This window comes from Cryptomeria japonica, chromosome 8, assembly GCF_030272615.1.
Source record: "Cryptomeria japonica chromosome 8, Sugi_1.0, whole genome shotgun sequence".
In the NCBI taxonomy this organism is placed as follows: domain Eukaryota; kingdom Viridiplantae; phylum Streptophyta; class Pinopsida; order Cupressales; family Cupressaceae; genus Cryptomeria; species Cryptomeria japonica.
In genome coordinates, this window is record NC_081412.1 from 631,391,816 (window position 1) to 631,412,373 (window position 20,558).

General features: G+C 34.7%; 1 protein-coding gene across 1 annotated transcript in view; it reads right to left on the minus strand.

Annotated features, from left to right (window-relative positions):
* LOC131043837 (receptor like protein 22) overlaps positions 1-20,236 on the minus strand; it is a 33,728-nt gene extending 13,492 nt beyond the window's left edge. The window contains exons 1-2 of the mRNA XM_057977070.2: positions 19,757-20,236; positions 16,388-16,576 (exon numbers count right to left, since the gene is read on the minus strand). Of these exons, the coding sequence (XP_057833053.2) occupies positions 16,388-16,576; positions 19,757-20,236 (669 nt within the window). The remainder of the gene's footprint in view (positions 1-16,387; positions 16,577-19,756) is intronic.
* Positions 20,237-20,558: the final 322 nt, after the last annotated feature.

The following is a 20,558-nucleotide window of genomic DNA, read 5'->3' on the forward strand; positions in this document are numbered from 1 at the left end:
AATTTTTACCCCTTTATTTCAACATTCTACCATATTACATAATATTCATTACAAATAAAACTTTTCACAATTTTTAAAATTAAAGTAGCAATTCCATTTTTTTGGACATGAATTTGTTAATAATTTTATTGAATGTTATATTATGGTTGTTAATTTTTTAATTAGCATTAAAAAAATAGATCTATGTTTTACTATTTTGCATTTCTCTTAACATATATGTCATTCTTTTATTAAAACAAGGTCATCCATGTGAAGGGAAATACATTTTTTTGAGATTCTTTTAATATTGGTGTTATTTTTATAATGTTTGGAATCAAAATCTATCTTTATTTTTGTAATTTACTTAAATTCATCATAATAAACAAAAAAAAAATGCAAATATGAAAAAACCTTATACAAATTATCCCCCTCAAATTTTTTTTAAAAAGAGATACATATGTAAAATGTGAGATTTTGGCAAGATCTAGAGGCGATGGAAAACATAAATAAGAGAGACAAAATATAGGACAAGAATAAACTGTATTCTCATCAATAGATAAATGATCAATCATTAAAGTTACATACAATGAATATGAGGTTGCTTATATAGGCAAGGCTATATGGATATGTTGGCACACAAACATGGCATGTGGCTCAATAAGAAAAAAGGGTAGGTAGGGATAAGTAGGGGTAGGTAGGAGAAACAATATAATATTCTACAAGAGGTGGATCACCCACCGAATGTGGAATGTAACAACAAGGCAAGACCACAAAAGGTGGAAATTCTCCTACAACACACTATCCTACTGTGGCACAAACACCCAAGTGTCTCATACCCAAACTACTATGAATTGCATTTCCTAAGTAAACTTAAGTAAGGTGTAATAATATCCAAGATGAACAAATAATTACACCAACACCCCCACCTAAGTGCAACTTAGGGGAATGCACTTAAGTCTACAATGCAACTAAGCAATGCAAGATGGGTCCCGACTACTAGGGCATGTTAGGTACCCATGTACAAATGCATGCAAACCAATGCAATGAAATCTATCACAAAATGAGGAAAGAGAGAAAAACCCAATGGGAAAAAACCCTCCCCCAAAAGAGAGATGATGAAAGCACACAATGCTCTCAATGATGAATAAGAGAGAAGAAGAGACCATGAAGCTATTAGGTCCCGGAGACAACTGAAACCCTATAAGGGGAAAGACCATGGTGGGAAACCTTACCCACAATTAGATGATACTACTGTAGATAGTATATGTATACAATAGAGTGTCTACACATGCAGAAAGGCCAAGCGCCTAGAGCTCACTGCTCAATCACAAATGGAAGTCACACTAACTACAATTGAATGGTTAAATCCAACGATAATGTACTGCTCAAAATAGAATTTTTATATACTGGATTTAGTACCAGTTTAGCTCTGATATGCCTTCAAAAAAACCTTCCTTCAACCTTCAAATGATGTTTGCATGTATTGCTCTACTTATTCTCACATATACATTATTCACACTTCCTTACTTCACACATTGATCTTACAAATAAGATCTTACATATATATCGAAGCCTAAGACAAAAATGTGTAGGTCGGCTTTTACAAGAGATATTATAATAAAAGCAATTTACCAGTAAAACTAGAACCGATGCAATATCTGATGCAACATGTCAGCTTAATGCATTTACAATAATAATAAATCATCTCTATAATGTGTTGTGCTGATTTAGAATAGATAAGCCTGGCGGTGCTTATCCTGGACCTATTTGCTGGTAACAGCAAATATGCAAACTCGAATATACCAATTAACAAATCTCCAAGACAAAGTGTCCAAACGATGTCTTTGACATAACCAAGTGTTTTCCATTTCATTGCAAGTGCTGGTGAACAATATATCCTGTCGGTGAACCAAATACCAGTAATTGTGCATAAGTCACTTACTTTCTGGTGAATATTGCCATTTCTCCAAGTGCCAGTAGGTTGACCAGAGTTGATAAGTGTTGACATCAATGACAAAACCATATCAACATAGCCAAAATACCAACAATCTCCCCCTTTGGCATTGATGGCAACACAAGATGGAAAAATAATCAAAGTGCCAAAACAGAAATGCCAAATACCAACAATCTCCCAAAATAGATCATAACCAAAAATATAGAGAGTAATTAATCTCTCCCCAAAGTAACAATCTCTCCCTCTAGGAGTAACATGTGTTTTTCCATATCAATCTCTCCCCCTTTGACATCAAATGCCAAAGCAATACAAAAACTAGGTTCAAAATACAAAATACGAACTCATTCAGTATACCAACTACTCCCCTTGAGAAGTAGCTCTCCTCATCAAAGGCAGAAAAAAAAATTCTTTGTTAGTACTGTCGATTGATGACCAACATCAACTGTCTAAGTCTCTACTGGTGGGGGTATGACCCCAAGCTGATCTTTGAGATATTCAAAAGTCTCCTTAGGGAAAGGTTTAGTGAAAATATCTGCAATCTTCTCTTTAGTATTCACATAAATCAGTTTTACTTCTTTTGCCTCAACATTCTCTTTCAGAAAATTCAATTTGATAGAAACATGTTTAGTTTTAGAATGTAGTACTGGATTCTTAGATATATCAATTGCTGCTGTATTATCAGAATAGATCAGAATAGATAGTTATAGGTTCCTTGCATTTTACCTTTATGTCTTTCAACATTTGCTTAAACCATAATACCTGTGTTGCAATTTGTTGTTGTTGCAACATATTATGATTTTGTTGTTGATAAAGATGTGCACCTTTGTTTCTTACTCAACCAAGAAATTAATCTGCTTCCAAGAAAAAATGCTCTGTCAGTGGTTCTTTTTCTGTCATCCACATCTCCTGCCCAATTTGCATCTGTGTATGCACATATTTCAAAGTTTTCATCTCTAGGATACCATAAGCCAATATTTGTAGTGCCTTCTAAGTATCAAAAAATTCTTTTTATTGCCGATTCATGATTTTCTTTAAGATTACTCTGAAATCTTGAAACAATACATATTGCATTCATAATATCAGGTCTTGTTTGTGTCAAATACAGTAGTCCTTTTATCATAGATTTGTATCTTGTCGGATTAACAGGTGTTGATTCATCCTTCAAAGATAATTTATCAGTTGTAGTCATAGGTGTGCTTACCAGTTTAGAGTTTTCCATGCCAAATTTATTTAGTAACTCTTTCAAGTACTTAGATTGACTCAAGAGTATGCCTTTATCAGTCTATGAAATTTGCAATCCTAAAAAGAATTTTATCTCTCCAATCATAGACATTTCAAATTGTTGTTGCATTTCATTGGAGAAGTCTTTACATAATCCATCTTCTCCTCCAAAGATTATATCATGAACAAAAACTTCTATAACGAAGATGTCATCATTAGTCACTTTATAGTATAAGTTGCTGTCAGCATTACCTTTAGAAAAACCAATCTTCAAAAGATATTTGTCCAATCTACCATACCAAGCTCTTGGAGCTTGCTTCAACCAATACAAAGCTTTCCTTAACCTCCAAACCATATCTTTGTTATTTGTCAAAGAAAATCCATCAGGTTGTTCAATATAAACTTCTTCTTCAAGATCTCCATTCATAAATGCACATTTAATATCCATTCGATATACTTTGTAGTTCTTGTGTGCTGCAAAAGCCAAGAATAATTTGACTGCCTCAATTCTAGCTACCAGTGCAAAGGTTTCATTGTAATCAATTACTTCTTTCTGTGAATATCCGTTACACACTAGTCTTGCTTTATTTTTTATCACCTTACCATCTTCATTAAGTTTGTTTCTAAATACCCATTTAGTTCCAATTACATTTTTGTCTTTAGGCCGGGGAACTAATGTCCATGTGTTATTCTTTTCAATTTGTTCTAACTCTTCTTCCATAGCTTTAATCCAGTGTTTATCTTCACATACTTCATTAATTGATGCTGGTTCAATTTAAGAAATAAGAAATACCTCTTCATTTGCCACTCTTCCTCCAGTCATAACTCCTTGATACTTTTTCCCAATTATCTGATCTTCAGAGTGGTTCAATCTTACATACCGGGGTGTCTTTGTTCATTGTTGTTCTTCAGTTACTGTGGAATTTTCAAATGATGCTGGTGTAACTGGATCTTCATTTTGTGCTGGTGTGTTCAATATAGGTTCATTTGTCAGTATCTTTGTTGCCGATTCAGAGTCTATATACCTTGAAGTTCCTCTAAATTGTTTATCAATTTTCACATTTGTACTCTCAAAATTTTTCTACAATCTCTTGTTAAAACATGTATATGCTTTTCCCTTAGATGAATAACCAAGAAATATTCCTTCATCACTTCTAGGATCAAATTTGCCAATATACTCATCTCTTCTAATATAGCATTTACTTCCAAATATTCTAAAATATTTAAGAGTAGGAGTAATACCAAATCATAGTTCATGAGGGGTCTTACAAGTTTCACATTTGATGTGAACTTTGTTGAATGTTTGGACTATTGTACTTATTGCCTCTCTCCAATATACATGTGGTAGATTCTCTTTTGATAACATACTTTTAGCTACACCCAAGATAGTTCTATTTTTCCTTTCTACAACTCCATTTTGTTGGGGTGTTCGAGGTGCTGATAACTGTCTTCTGATCCCATTCAATTCACAAAATGTATTGAATTCCTTGGATGTGAATTCTCCTCCTTGATCTGATCTTAGACATTTGATTTTCTTACTGGTTTCATTCTCTACTATCACCTTGAATAGCTTGAATTTCCCGTGCTTCTGATTTCTCTCGAAGAAAAGTAACCCAACACATTCTAGAATAGTCATCAATGATTAGCATGAAATATCTATCTCCTTGCAAGCTTTTAGTTCTAGCTGGACCACATAAATCTGTATGAATTAATTCAAGAACATTATTGGATTTTTCTAGAATACTCTTAAAAGATGCTCTAACTTGTTTTCCAAATTGACATTCCTTACATACCGAATTATGAGGTTTGACAATTCTAGGGAAATCTCTAACTGCTTTAGTTGTACTGATTTTCACAATGCAATCAAAATTTACATGACAAAGTCTCTTATACCATAGCCAACATTCATCAATATGTGCAATCAAGCATGTCTTTTCACTCTTATTCAAATGAAATATATTACCTCTAGTCTGATTACCGATTGCAATTTCCAAACTAGTTTTGTTCATGATTTTGCCTTTTCCATTCGTGAACTGTAACTTAAATCCTTTTTCAACTAATTGACCAACACTTAAGAGATTATGCGTTAAACCTTCAACATAGTAAACATTGTTAGTATTGTCCTTACCATCAAGAGATATAGTACCTTTAACTTTGATCAAACAAGCTTTATCATCTCCAAATCTTACTAGACCTCCATTATATTTGTGAAAGGATAAGAATTTACTCTTATCACCAGTCATATGGTGTGAACATCCTGAATTAATGATCCATTAATCCTTATTTTCAACTTTAGCTGCCAGAGCCTGCTCTACCAGTTGAACAGTAGGTGCTGGTTGATCTTCTGTTATAGCAACAAAGATCCATCCATTGTCTATCGGATCCTCATTAGAATCATCAGTGACTCCTTCATTAGCAAGATAACAAGATTTGTGTCTATTCTTCTTAAATCTGTATCTCTGATATTTAGGGTTAGGCTTGTATGTTCTTCTAGCTTCTTCTTTCAATATAGCATGTCTATCAAGGCATCTTGAAGTCATATGACCAATCTTATTACAGTTAAAACATTTAAAGGGTGCTTTACCTTCATACCTACTTCCAATTGGACCTTTAGGCATTTTCCTTGCAAATAGTGCTTCAAGTTCTTCATTTTCTTTCTTGCTTTCTTCATGTTCTCTTGCATAAAAGGCTTTCCAATCAGACTTGTCAAATGATGATGATGATGCAGATGATGTTGATGCCTTAAAAACTAAATCTATCTTTATAGTAGCAACAGGACCAAATTCCTCAATTTCAAAAGCTGAAAGTTTTCCAATCAATGTATCTCTAGTTACTGATGTATTAGGAATTGTTCTCAATTCATTTATTGTAGTAACTTTCATTTTGTATGCCGGTGGAAATCTTTTTAAAATTTTTGAAACAATTCCATCTTCACTTAAGGCTCCTCCACAACATTTAATACCCAAAACAATTTCATTTACTCTTTCCATAAAAGCAAAAATCCTTTCATCTTCTTCCATTTTCAGATTTTCATACCTGACCTAGAAGCTTTCAAGTTTTGCAATTTTGACTGTGGAATCTCCTTCATTCAATGTTTTCAAATGGTCCCAAATAGCTTTAGTAGTAGATCTATCTAATAATCCCATGATTTGCTGATCTGATAATGCGCTCAAAAGTGATTCTCTAGCTTTGCAATCATTTTCTTCATCTTTAGCGAAGTTAGGTGGACTAAGCAGTATAGCCATTCTTTGTAACTTCCTAGATGTCCTTTCCAATTCAATTTAGATGTGTCTCCATCTTAATCTTCCATATGCCATAGTTGGTTCCATCAAGTTTCGGACTGTCGTTCCTGAAATAGTTAGAAGACATTGGATCTCCTCAAGCTGTTAAACTTCTACAAAAAGAGGACTAGGCTCTGATACCCATTGTTAGGTCCCAGAGACAACTGAGAGGGGGCAGGGGTGAATCAGTTGTCAATAAATTTAAACCAAAATTAACTTAGCCAAAACTTAATGCTTAATAATGGTAAACCAAACTTTATGTCGGTAGACAGTTTATCAGTTAATTGCAATACTAGTAAAGATTAATGCATGAAAGAGAAAGACAATAACATCCACAACACATAACACCAATGTTTGCACATGGAAACCTTGTAAGGGGAAAACAATGATGGGAAACCTTACCCACAATCATATGATCCTACTGCAGATAGTATGTTTATACAATAGGGGTTCTGCACATGCAGAAAGGCCAAGCGCTTAGAGCTCACTGCTCAATCACAAATGGGAGTCACACTGACTACAACTGGATGGTTAAATCCAATGATAATGTACTGCTCAAAATAACATCTTTATATACTGGATTCAGTACCGGTTTAGCTCTGATATGCCTTCACAAAAACCTTCCTTCAACCTTCAAATGATGTCTGCATATATAGCTCTTCTTATTCTCGCATATAACTTATTCACATTTCCTTACTTCACACATCAATCTTACAAATAAGATCTTACATATATATCGAAGCCTAGGACCAAAATGTGTAGGTTGGCTTTTACAAAAGATATTACAATAAAAATAATTTACAAGTAAAACAATAACCGATGCAATATCTGATGCAACATGTCAGCTTAATGTGTTTACAACAATAATAAATCATCTCCATAACGTGTCATGCTAATCTGGAATAGATAAGCCTGGCAGTGCTTATCCTGGACCTATTTACTGGTAACAACAAATATGCAAACTCGAATATACCAATGAAAAAATCTCCAAGACAAAGTGTTTGAATGATGTCTTCGACATAACCAAGTGTTTTCCATGTCATTCCAAGTGTCGATGAACAATATATCCTGCCGGTGAACCAAATACCAATGACTGTGCATAAGTCACTTGATTGCCGGTGAACATTGCCAATTCTCCAAGTGCCAGTAGGTTGACCAGAGTTGATAAGTGTTGACATCAATGATAAAACCATATAAACATAGCCAAAATACCAATAGAAGCACCCCCTCAATGTAGAATCTCCTACAAAGATGGTCTAATGATGTTGAGCAAAATACCTCCCCATAAGGAAGAAAGAGGGTCAATGCTGCACCAATATCAAAGTGTGAAAAAACCAAGTACCAATGTCGATGATGATGAATCACTTGCTATAACAAAATGAAGATTAGGCATGGAGACAACCTACTTTGAGCATCATCTGGATACTCGTAAGTAACAGAAATACTGGTACAATCAAAGTCTCACGGGACTCGTAAGTAACAGAAATACTGGTACAATCAAAGTCTCACGGGAGCCATGCACAAATGTGTACAATCTAAGTCTCAATTGGAGCCATGCACCAAGTCTCACAAGATATTCCTAATCTATGCGTACAAGAGGATTACATCAAATAGTCATCAAAGACAAGATAGAAAGAGGTGTGGCACTTTATGATAGTGCGAGTACAACATTGATCATGCATGAGAATACAACATGATCAAATATTTGCAAATCTGGAAGAATGAAGATGATGCCACCAAAGAAGCCCTGTGGAAAATTGCAGATGAAGACGCCTCCGATTAGGATGTTGCCAAGAAAAAAAAAAAAAAAGGAGCAATAGCCCCCCCCCCCCCCTTGACTGTCGGTTGGAAGCACTGCAAGACAGGTGTGAAGTGGACAAGAAAAATGTATGTTCCCAATTTGACTTATTCCATGATATTTTTGTTTTTAAAAATTTATTAAAAGTTTAATAAAAATAAATTATTAAAAAAGCCCATGAAAAAACTTGATTAGAAAATAATAAAGAAAAAATAATTTTTTTTTTAATTTTTAAATATTTGAAAAAAAACTTTAATAAAAAATTATTAAAGAAAAAAAATTATTTCAAAATTGTTTATTTTTATTATTTAAAAAATTTATTAAAAATAATTAAAAAACCATAAATTAGAAAAAAATTTTAATTTAAAAAACTTATAAAAAAAAAAAAATGCCCTGCAGCACCCACAGGTACCCTTCAGTACGCAAGGCCTGCAGGGGCCGTAGGGCTTCCCCGCAGGTACCTTGTAGTACACAGGGCTGTGGGATGCATCCCATATCAGGCCCTGTCGTGGCAGGCACCCCGTCGGGTGCCTACTATGGTACGTAGTACCGTAGCCACCCCCTCGTGGGGTATTGAAAAAAAAATAAAAAATAATTCAATCCCCCCACCCCCACCTGCCCCCACAATTATTATTTCTCCAAAATTGCAGATCACTGTTAGGACAAGCCACTACCCTCCACCTTCAAACGACTCTAGATTTGGCCTCGAATGTCGGATTTGGACGAAACAAAAGGCGATTCTGACTTTCTTGAACCTCCTCAATCCAATGGTAACCTTAGATTTGACCCAACAAGATTCAATGATAACCTGCAATAAAAAGCCCCAAAATGCAGAACTCCAATTTTTTCTCAATTGGCAAACCAATGGCACTCCAGTGGCTCTAATACCATGTGAGATTTTGCCAAGATCTAGAGGAAATGGAAAGCACAAATAAGAGAAACAAAATATAGGACAAAAATAAACTGTATTCTCATCAATAGATAAATGATCAATTTTTAAAGTTACATACAATGAATATAAGCCTGCTTATATAGGCAAGGCTATATGGATATGTGAGCACACAAACATGACATGTGGTTGAATAAAAAACAAGTGTAGGTAGAGATAAGTAGGAGAAACACTATAATACTCCACAAAAGGTGGATCACCCCCCAAATGTGGAATGTAACAACAAGACAAGACCACAAAAATTGGAAATTCTCCTACAATACAGTATCCCAATGTGGCACAAACACCCAAGTGTCTCATACATAAACTACTCTGAAATGCATTTCCTAAGTAAACTTAAGTAAGGTGTAATAATATCCAAGATGAATACATATATCTTTTTTTTTTTTTGTAATTTACTTACATTCATCATAATAAACAAAAAAAAAAATCAAAAATGACAAAACATTATACAAATTATCCCTCTCAAAAATTTAAAAACAAGAGATACATATGTAAAATGACATTTTCAAATAATTTCATTTGATCCCTAAAAATAAAATAAAAATTGAAATCTTTACGAAGTATTTTGATAAGCATGAAAGAGACTGTCAAAGATTTGATTTAAATCTTCCAGGTTCTATCCAAGACAATTTTATTCTAGATAATTTGAAATATTTCCTTGAAATCACCTCTAAACTTAAATCATATATATTTTAAAAACATATATAATTTCAAGTAGAACTTATAATAATAAAACACATCTTTATGTTTATATGGTCCATATGAATCATAGTTACGTGGAGCTTTCAAGTCCACGAGATGAACCTTGTCATGTTTGAATCACCCTTATCTCATCTCTATACCAACCTCGTAAGACTTTGTGAGCCCACTTTACTCAAAATTTTACCTATGTCATTTTACTGTTTGTGCTTGATTCTTTCTTGCATCCAATGTTTCCCTCATGTCACATCTAGATATCGGATATACAAATAACTTCATGAAATCTGGTATGTATCCCTCTCATGTCACATATGACTTGCTTGGTTACGAATTTGATTTTATATGACGGGACATTCAAATCAGATTTTTCAGTAGAGCTTTAATTATGAGCAATGCTCAGAGCATAGGTCAAGATTACAATCTAGATTTAACAACCTTTGAAGCTGCTTTTGTGGAGCTGAAAGAACCGAATTTTGATATTATCCAACTTAATGCTAATTTTGTTATGCTCTGTGTCGGCCCTTTTAGCTGAAAACATAGCCAAGCATTTGCCTTTCATCTATTCAAACTTAATTTTACTTAAATTTTAATCTGTAAATTTATGATTAAGATATTCATTAGACAAATTTATATTATTTTACTTATAATTATGAAGTCTTGAATAATATCTCTAATTTCATTCCAAATGTTTGAAATTTTGTACTCTCTTTTATTCCACAGTTCCTAAAACATCTTCTTTACAACATATTTTAGGTGTCTAATTTTTAATAAAATTATTAGCCCTTGCTCATTTCATTTTCACCATTATCACACTTATCCTTAAGTGAAAATTCTTTAATCACTTTACTAGGATTTTATTAAAATAAAATACAATAAAAAATTATACTATAATAATTTTACATTAATCCTTAGAATGGAAAATAGTATTGACAAATTAATTGTTTGATGTGAATATGTACACAATGTTTACCTCCTTTACATGTTTACAATGAAAAAACAAAGTAATAGTTGTATATAGGTTAAACCACAAGAAACTAGAAATATAGGGTTTCATCCATCTCCATATACCCATTAAAATGAAATTTTTCTTTTTAATATTTTTAATTAAGTGGGGAAGGGCCCCAACCCTTACATTTCAACACTTAAAACATTTAATAAAAACATGGGCTTGGAGAGAAAGTTCCCAAAACCGAAGAGTTTTAGCCAAATATCCAAAGCAAAATAAAACCATAATAGTCAAGAGAGCAATGATCACAACCAAAAAGAAGAAGTAGAGCACCTAGAACTAAGAAAAACCCAAGAGGCTATAAGGGCGCCATGGCAGCAAGTAGTTGTTGTATTGTGCCTTCAACCTTCCATCATCCTTTATAGTAGGGCTCTTTCATTTCTTCTTCCTCTTGACCCTTTTAGAAATAGTCAAAACTTGCATAACACAATTTGGCATGAGTAATCGATGGATCTTTATCAGATCATGTATACTGCCCTCCAACTTTCTTATCCACTCCCTACTTCTTTTACATCCCAAACAATTCTGAGGTGTTTCTAGGTTCACGAATCCTGCACTTAGGTCTTCTATCTTTGCAATGATCCTCTACCAATCATATTGATCCTCGGGTTCCCCTTCAACTTCCAAAGCTTCAACTTCCTCATTATCCTTAAGGTTGTTTAGTCCTTCCAAGGCTTCATTTAATTTCCTTTCCATTGGGGGAAAGAAAGACAAATAGTCTTCTAGGACCAAATCAATTGAATCCTCTTGAGTTTCCTCATTGCTTTTAGAGCTAGTTTCATTGAAGGTGGAGTCCTTAGATTGATCTTCACTCTTCTCTTTAGAGGGGCATTCTCTATGGCCTCAACAATTTTAGAAATTGTAGATAACGTGGCTAGTCTAGTTGACCTACTCATGTGAGGAGTTGATAATATTATCTTTAGTAGGATCATAGTTAAACAAGTCAATGGAAGAGAAGAGAGAAACAACAAGGTTGTCTTCAGAGGATATGCAAATCGCTTTGCCCTTATCACTCATGGGCTTATAGTGACCATAGTTAGGGTTCATCTAAATTTTTTTCCCTTTAATCAAAGTGATTTTGGGGCCTATATCCACAACCAAAGGAGGAGTATAACAACCTAGTTAGGATTATGCTATTTAGGAGAGCTTAGTAGAGAATTTTGGAGGGAATTGGCATGCGAGGAAGACATTGCTTCATCTTTAAAAACGAATTTCCTTTTTCATGTTATCATGTTGTAACCATTTAAAAAAGTATCCATAAATTTCTATAATTAAAAAATAAATGGTGAAAAAAAAGTACATAATAATTTCCTACCATTATGAAGTGAGAAAAGATTATTTATGAAACCCTTGAGTGGTGGAAACCCACAAGGAGAGTCATTGTCATTTAATCTATATTTAATCATATTTTGGATGCAAATAGGGTTCTCTAGCTTATTTGTGAAAACTAAAAACAAGACCTATTTCACAATGATTACATTAAAGAGAGAATGGACTCAAGAGATTCAACCTCAATCATATTAGAAAGAGGGTTGATTGTAGATTGAATTCCACTCTTCTTTGATTGAATTGAAAATAGACTGTTGAAAGGATGTGAATTAAAATGATGTAAAATTGACATGAATCAACATACATAGTTAGCTATAGATTAGATATGTAGACATAAAGTATAAATCTAGAAATAGGATGTAGAGAGGGACCTGGGTGTAAATCTTGGACATTTATGGAAAGGACAATTGAGCTCCATATGACCTTGTCCTTAGAGTGTCAGATGTAGACAACAAAGGTATTTTTAGGATTGAAATTTTGCTTATAATATTTTCCAGAAGGTAGGACATTAGTGCATAGAACAATGGCACTCTATGCAATCCTCTCCTTCACTTTTTGCTCCCCCTATTAATCTTTAGAGGACTCAGTTAATACTGAGAGGGGGGTGAATCAGTATTAACAACAACTTTGAAATCTGAAACTTAACCTTGTAAAACTATCACCAAATCAAACTTTAAATCAATAACAAACCATTTACCAGTACCGGTATCTGCTGATAATCATCTACTAAACTGATATATCAATGCTACTCATTAAGTGTTCATTAACCATGCATAAATTGAAAGTAAATGAAATCAACACATCAAAAACATTCACCATATGAACACCATGTTTTTCACATGGAAATCCAAATAGGGAAAAATCACGGTTGGAATTGGTACCCACAAAAATTTGCACTCTTTTGGAATGTGCCTTGCTAGGGGCCAAGCCTAGTTAAAAGCTTACAAATATGCCCTGTTAGGAGCAGACCCTGTTAGGAGTCACCCGATTAAGGGATTTACCTCAGTCCTATTAGGAGCTTTGATCTGTTAGGATCAACCTCACAAGAGGATTTAAAACTCTGATGGAGAGCTACCCTGTTAGGGGATTTACAATGTAAGGCCTGTTAGGACCTACTCGGTTAAGGGATTTTAACTACTGTAGCTATTAGGGAACAACAATGAATGATCTGGGTTTTGAACTTAACTACTTTCTTCATCAGATTCAATTATACTCCATATTTGCAACACTCTGGCAGATCTCACACTCTCTCTGGTTTGGCTTCACACTCTTCTCAAAACCACCGACACAACAAACATCAACAATACCGACATAAATAACTTTTACAACATTGTCAGTTACTAAACCCTAGATACATCAATAATTTACAATACAGATCATCACAGATCATATCAGATCATCATATAGATTATTATAATATTTTACAAGATAATATCAACCATTGAGTGACCATAAGTCATCACAGCAACTCGATTTGATAGGTTGTTAAACCCTTACAACATTCTTCCAAGTGCTTTGTTGTTTCCCAAGAGATTATACCTTTAAATGCACCAAAATAGAAACTCAACCATCAACGCGGGTTGTGTCACGTCACTTCCAACATTTGAACTTGATGTAGATCACCGCCAAACCAAAAATCGTTACTGGTTAAGAGATTTCTTTAAACCCTAGCAAAAAATTAATATAAATCATAAATATGACTTCCGATAGCCAAAACAAGATGCGGTTCCAGTCAGGTACATATTACAATGATACAAACTCACATTCCAAACCACAACACTTCAATCATCACCAATTGCCAGATCCAATCAAAACATTTACTTGTTTATTGATTAAGATCCCAATTCCCAGTTTCTTGATTCATTACCGGCAAGCAATTTCTAGTAGACTAAAAATAGTTAGATGACAAAATGCAACATAGTAAATATCAGTTGCCATCAATGACAATACAAATAATTGGTCAAAGTCATCCAATCATGCAATTTCAATCTCTTCATCACAGTTCAACTCTATCATCACAAACAATCTTTCATCGATTCAGTCTATATTTTCCATCTGCAAAAATCATGCCAATCATGCCAACATTCTCCCCCTTTGGCATTGATGGCAACACTAACAAAAACACCAACAAATTCAATTGTAATCATGCCAACCTTATGGAACTTCTCTGCTGCACTTCTCTGTCGGTTACACTTTTTCTGTCGATTCTGATTCATCTCCCATGTCTGATACTTCTTCCAATTCTTTTCCCCTTTTTTGTTACACATCTTCAATCATATTTCTTCTCCCTCTAGCTATTGTAGTTGATCTCCCATGTTTGATCTTTTTCTTCTCCCCCCTTTGACAACAATGCCAAAGGTGCATATGCATCACCAGTCTTCAAATTTGTTGTTGCTTCCATCATCATCTTTGCAAAACACATCTAAGCTACTCCCCCTACAGAGTAGCCTGCAACTCATCAATCCATGGTGAAAAATAATCATTAAGTCCACAAGATTGATGCATCTCCCACATCCTAGTTCTTCTTTAGTAGGTATCTGATCCCTAATTTACCTCTGAGGTACCCAAAGTTAGTCCTCAACAATGATTTTGTGAAAATGTCTGCTAGTTGTTTCTTGCTTGTCACATACTCCATTCTAACTTGTTTTTCCTATACACATTCCCTTAGAAAATGGTATTTCAATTCTATGTGCTTTGTTCTTGCATGTAATACAAGATTTTTTGAAATATTAATTGTACTTGTATGGTCACAATAAATAGTCACCGGTTTAGACACATGAAGTTTAAAACCTCCTAAAACATCTCTCATTCAGATTGCCTGCATGCAATTCATTGATGCTGCAACATACTCTACCTCTACTGTTGACTATGAAACACAAGTTTTCTTCTTGCTTGTCCATGCAACCAATCTACCTCCAAGAAGAAAATCTCCACCGGTAGTGCTTTTCTAGTTATCAACATTGCCTACCCAATCTGCATCAGTAAATATATTCAAACAAAAATCTCCTATATAAGGATACCATAAACCATAATCTATTGTGCCTTTCAAGTACTGTAATATCCTCTTCACTACTACCAAGTGAGTCTCCTTGGGATTCTTTTGAAATCTAGCAACCAATCCAACAACATGTGTAATGGCAGGCCTACTATGAACAACATAGTGCAACTTACCAATCATCGACCTGTATTCCTTCTCATCAACAAAAGGTGAATCATCTTGTTTAGACAATTTGTAGCCTATCACCATCGGGGTGCCAATCGATTTACAATCCTCCATGCCAGATGTTTTCAACACCTCCTTAAAATACATACTCTGACAGATAAAGATACCACCATCTAGTTGTTGGACCTACAACCCAATAAAAAACTTAATCTCACCAATAAGAGACATTTCAAATTACTTCTTTATTTCCTTGGAAAATTCCATACATAAGTCATCATCACCACCAAAGATTATATCATCCACAAATACTTCAGCTATTAATATTCTATCTCCATCAGTCTTAACATATATATTATTGTCCTCACTGGTACGTTGGAATCCAATCTTGATCAGATGTGCATGTAATCTTTCATACCAAGCTCTTGGTGCCTATTTTAGTCCATAAATTGCCTTGTGTAACTTGCATACCATATCCTTATCTTCAGACAAAGCAAATCCATCTAGTTGTTATATGTACACTTCTTCCTTAAGGACGCCATTAAGAAAAGCTAATTTAACATCAACTTGGTAGACTTTAAATCCTTTAAATGCAGCATAGGCAAGTAGCATTCTTACACCTTCCAATCTCACCACCATTGCAAAGGTTTCTCCATAATCTTCTCCTTCTTCCTATACATAGCCTTTTCAAACCAATCTTTCTTTATTCCTCACAACCTTGCCTTCTTCATTTAACTTTTTTCTATAGACCCATTTAGTGCCAATCACATTCTTGTCTTCCAGTCTAGGAACAAGTGTCCAAGTCTTGTTTTTCTCTATCTGATCTTATTCCTCATTCATAGCATTGATTGAATCATTATCTTTTAATGCCTCCCTCACTGTTTTAGGCTCAATAGTTAAAATGAGATAGGAGTTTTCTTTGATTTACCTTCTTGTTTGTACACCAACATTTTTATCTCCTATTATTTGGTCTTCTGAATGATTCAGTCTGACATAACTTTGTATTACTGGTTCCAGTGTTGTGCCTTCTTGTTGTTGTTCTTCATCGCTTTCTTCATTTACCGATTGAGCACCTCTTTCTGGTTCATTCTTTTTATCATTCTTTTGTGCCTCTGGTTCAATGAACACAAGTTTTTCTTCATCATTCTCAAGTTCAGATCTATTGGTTCCATCAGATTTCTCAGAGAGTTCATCTACCTTCACATGTTCACTCCCAATGATCTTCTTAGTTCTCTTGTTATAACATTAAAATGCCTTACATTTTGTAGAGTAACCAAGAAATATACCTTCATCAGACTTAGCATCAAACTTTTCAGTGTTATCATCTCTCTTAATGAAACATTTAGTCTTATTTTTTTTAAAATAACTCACATTAGGAGTCTTTCCATGCCATAATTCATAAGGTGCTTTGTTGTTACCTCTTTTGACAAGTACCCGGTTCATAGTATAAACAACTATATTGACTTCTTCTCTCCAAAACATTTTTGATACTTCACCTTGAATCAACATTGTTCTAGAAGCTTCAATAATTGTTCTATTCATTCTCTCTTCTATCCCATTCTTTTGTGGAGTTCTAAGAGCTGACATATACCTTTTGATTCCTTGATCATCACAAAACTTCACAAATTCATTAGAAGTAAATTCTCCTCCCCGATCAGATCTTAAACATTTCAAATTTTTACCAATTTCTTTCTCAACTAAATCTTTGAATGATTTGAATTTACTAAATGCCTCGTATTTTCTCTTAGAAAAGTTACCCACATCATCTTTGAAAAATCATTAGTGAAAATCATAAAGTATCTATCACCATAATAGCTCTTAGTCCTCATAGGACCACAAAGATCAGTATGAACCAAATCTAGGATATTCTCAGAAGAGAAGGACTTACTCTTAAAAGATACAAAGGTCATCTTACCCATCTGTCAGTCCTTGCATAACACATTGTCCGATTTAACAAGCTGGGGCAAACCTCTCACAATACTTGATTTACTAACCTTTATCAAATTTTCAAAATTTACATGACAAAATCTCTTGTCCTGTAGCCAGTTGTCCTCAATCTTAGCTACCAAACAATTACTCACATTAGTATTCAGATGAAAAAGGTTACCTTTTGTTTTCTTTCCAGTAGCAATCAGTTCACCATTACCTCCAAGAATCCTGCATACTCCACTTTTGAATTCAAGTAGATATCCTTTATCTTTAAGTTCTGCAACACTCAAAAATATTATGTTTTAATCCATCAACCCAAAAGACATCATCTGTATTACTCTTTCCATTTAATGAAATAGACCATTTACCTCTTGCCATGTAGGGAGAGTTATTACCAAACTTTATAACACCTCCATCAAACTCTTCAAGGGATATGAACTTACTTTTATCACCGGTCATGTGGTGTGAGCAACCACTGTCTATTATCCACTCATCACTACTATCCATGTGAGATACCAATGCCTTTTCATCAGTCAGTAGGTTGCCTAATGACCTACTGACAACCACAGTCTACCAATCCATTTGAGGATGATAGGCAGAACTAAAACTCAGATTGGTTCCTAGTTTTATCCATAATATTCTCCAAAAATGTCCAATTAACTTTCAATCTCTGTCAGACACAATGGATAATGGAAATCCATGGATCCTTACAATTTCCTTAAAGAATAAGTTTGCAATGTGAGAGGCATCATTAGTTGTCTTACATGAAATGAACTGAGCCATCTTGCTAAACCTGTCTACAACTACATACACACTATCCTATCCCCTTGTGGTTCTTGTTAGACCCAAAAGAAAGTCCGTATTGATGGCTTACCATGGTCTATTAAGTATGGAAATAGGTTGATACAACCCTGCATTAGAACTTGACCCCTTTTCTCTCTGACATATACCACAACCTTCCAAAAACTTCTTCACATCTAGATGCATCTTCAACCAATAATAGAATCTTTTGACCTGATCCAAGGTCTTGTCACAACCAAAATGTCTTCCTAGACTGCCACTATTATTTTCTCTAATTAAGTTCTCTCTCATGGAATACTTTGGGACACACAACTGAACCCTTTTGAACAAAGTGCCACCTTGTAATACATAATTTGCATACTCACTATGAAAAGAACCCTGTGGCTACTCACAAACAATAAACACTTCATGAAAGTCTGCATCATTCTGATACATACCTCTTAAGGAATCAATTCCCACGCTTTGAAGTTGCACCTCTTGTATCATCATTATCCTCCTACTCAAAGCATCAACTACTTTGTTCTCTTGTTGTTGACTATGCTTTATGGTGAAGGTATAGGACTACAATTGCTCCACCCACTTCTTGTGTCGATGACTCAACTTCTCTTGACAATTTAGGAAACTCAAAGCATGGTTATCTATGTATACCACAAACTTCTTGGGCAGTAGGTAGTGTCTCCATTTTTTAAGTGCTTGCACCATGGCATATAGCTCCAAATCATAGGATGAATACTTCTTTTTGGCTTCATTCAACTTCTCACTAAAGAAGGCTATTGGCTTCCCCTCTTGACTCAACAGTGCCCCTATGGAAAAGCTAGTGACATCACACTCTATTGTAAATACCATATTAAAATCAGGTAAGGTAAGGATAGGTTGATGTGCTACACTTGTCTTGAGGTACTCAAAACTTTGATCATCCACCTTGGTCCATTAGAATTTGCTCCTCTTCTCTCCTTTGATGGTGTCTATCATGGGTGCCACAATATGAATGAAATTCTTGATGAACTTGGAGTAGAAAATTTCTAACCCATGGAAACTTATGACCTCCACAACTAATTTAGGTGTTGGATAGATGAGTATGACCTCTACTTTTTGTGGGTTCATTTTCAAGGTTCCTTATGAAATCACAAACCCCAAATATACCAATTATTCCTTCATCCATTCACACTTCTTAAGATTCATCATCAATTTATCTTCTTCCAACCTTCCTAACACCCTTTCCAAGTGTCTAAAATGGTCTTCCTTTATCTAGCTAAACACCAATATATCATCTAAATATACCACTACATACTTGTTTATTAATTCTCTTAGGATCTCATTCATGAGTCTCATGAATGTGCTATGGGCATTAGATAGCCCAAAAGGCATGAAAAGACATTCATACAGACCTTCATTAGTCTTGAAATGTGTCTTCCACTCATCCCCCTCTCTGATCCTTATTTGGTGATGGCAATTTTTTAAATCAATTTTAGAGAAGTACCTTGCTCCTATCGGACTGTCCATGAGATCTTCTATCTGGGGTATGGGGAATCTATATCTAATGGTTATCCTATTTATAGCCCTTGAATCCATAAAAATCCTCCAATCTCTATCTTTTTTGGGTGCCAAGATAGTTAGCACAACACATGGGCTCAAGCTCTTTCTCACCAAGCCCTTATCAAGAAATTCTTGGACCCGCTTCTTGATCTCCTCATTTTGTTGAGGTGTCATTTTGTATGTTGCCTTATTGGGAAGACTTGCACCAAGGATTAGGTCAATATGATGACTCACATCACAGATGGGAGGCAAGGAATCAGGCAACTCCTTCACTACTATACCTTCATACTTATCAAGTAGGGTCTGCACCTCTTTAGGGACTTCCTTGTTGTCATTATCTATTGCTTCTGAGATTGGTTTCCCCACAATGGTGTATCCAAACTCCCCTTCTTCCAATTTCTTTATAAACTCCTTCTCCTTCACCACCACTACACTAGGTCCTTCATGAGATGCACTCACATATTGCTTCAATGGGTTAAGGGTATAAGATACTCCCCCTTTCTCGATGACATAAACATTGTTTTGTCCATCATGTTGGACTTGCCTATCATACTGCCAAGGCTTGCCAAGTAGGATTTGGCACACATCCATGGGAATGATATCACACAAAATTTTATCCTCATAAGGACCAATATTGAACTCTACCCAAGACTAATTGACAAGTACTTGTTGACCCTTATTTAACCAATAAATCTTATATGGCATGGAGTGGGGGATCCTTTTTAGCTTTAATTTCTCAATCATATCTACTGCAACTAAATTATTAGTTGAACCAGAATCAACTACCACCTTACATACCTTTCCTTGTGCCATACATGTGGTTCTAAACAAAGATTTTCTTTTTGGTTGTTCCTTGATAGTTGGGACTTTGATCAGTGTCCTCCTCATAATAAAAACTTCTCAAGTCATAGGT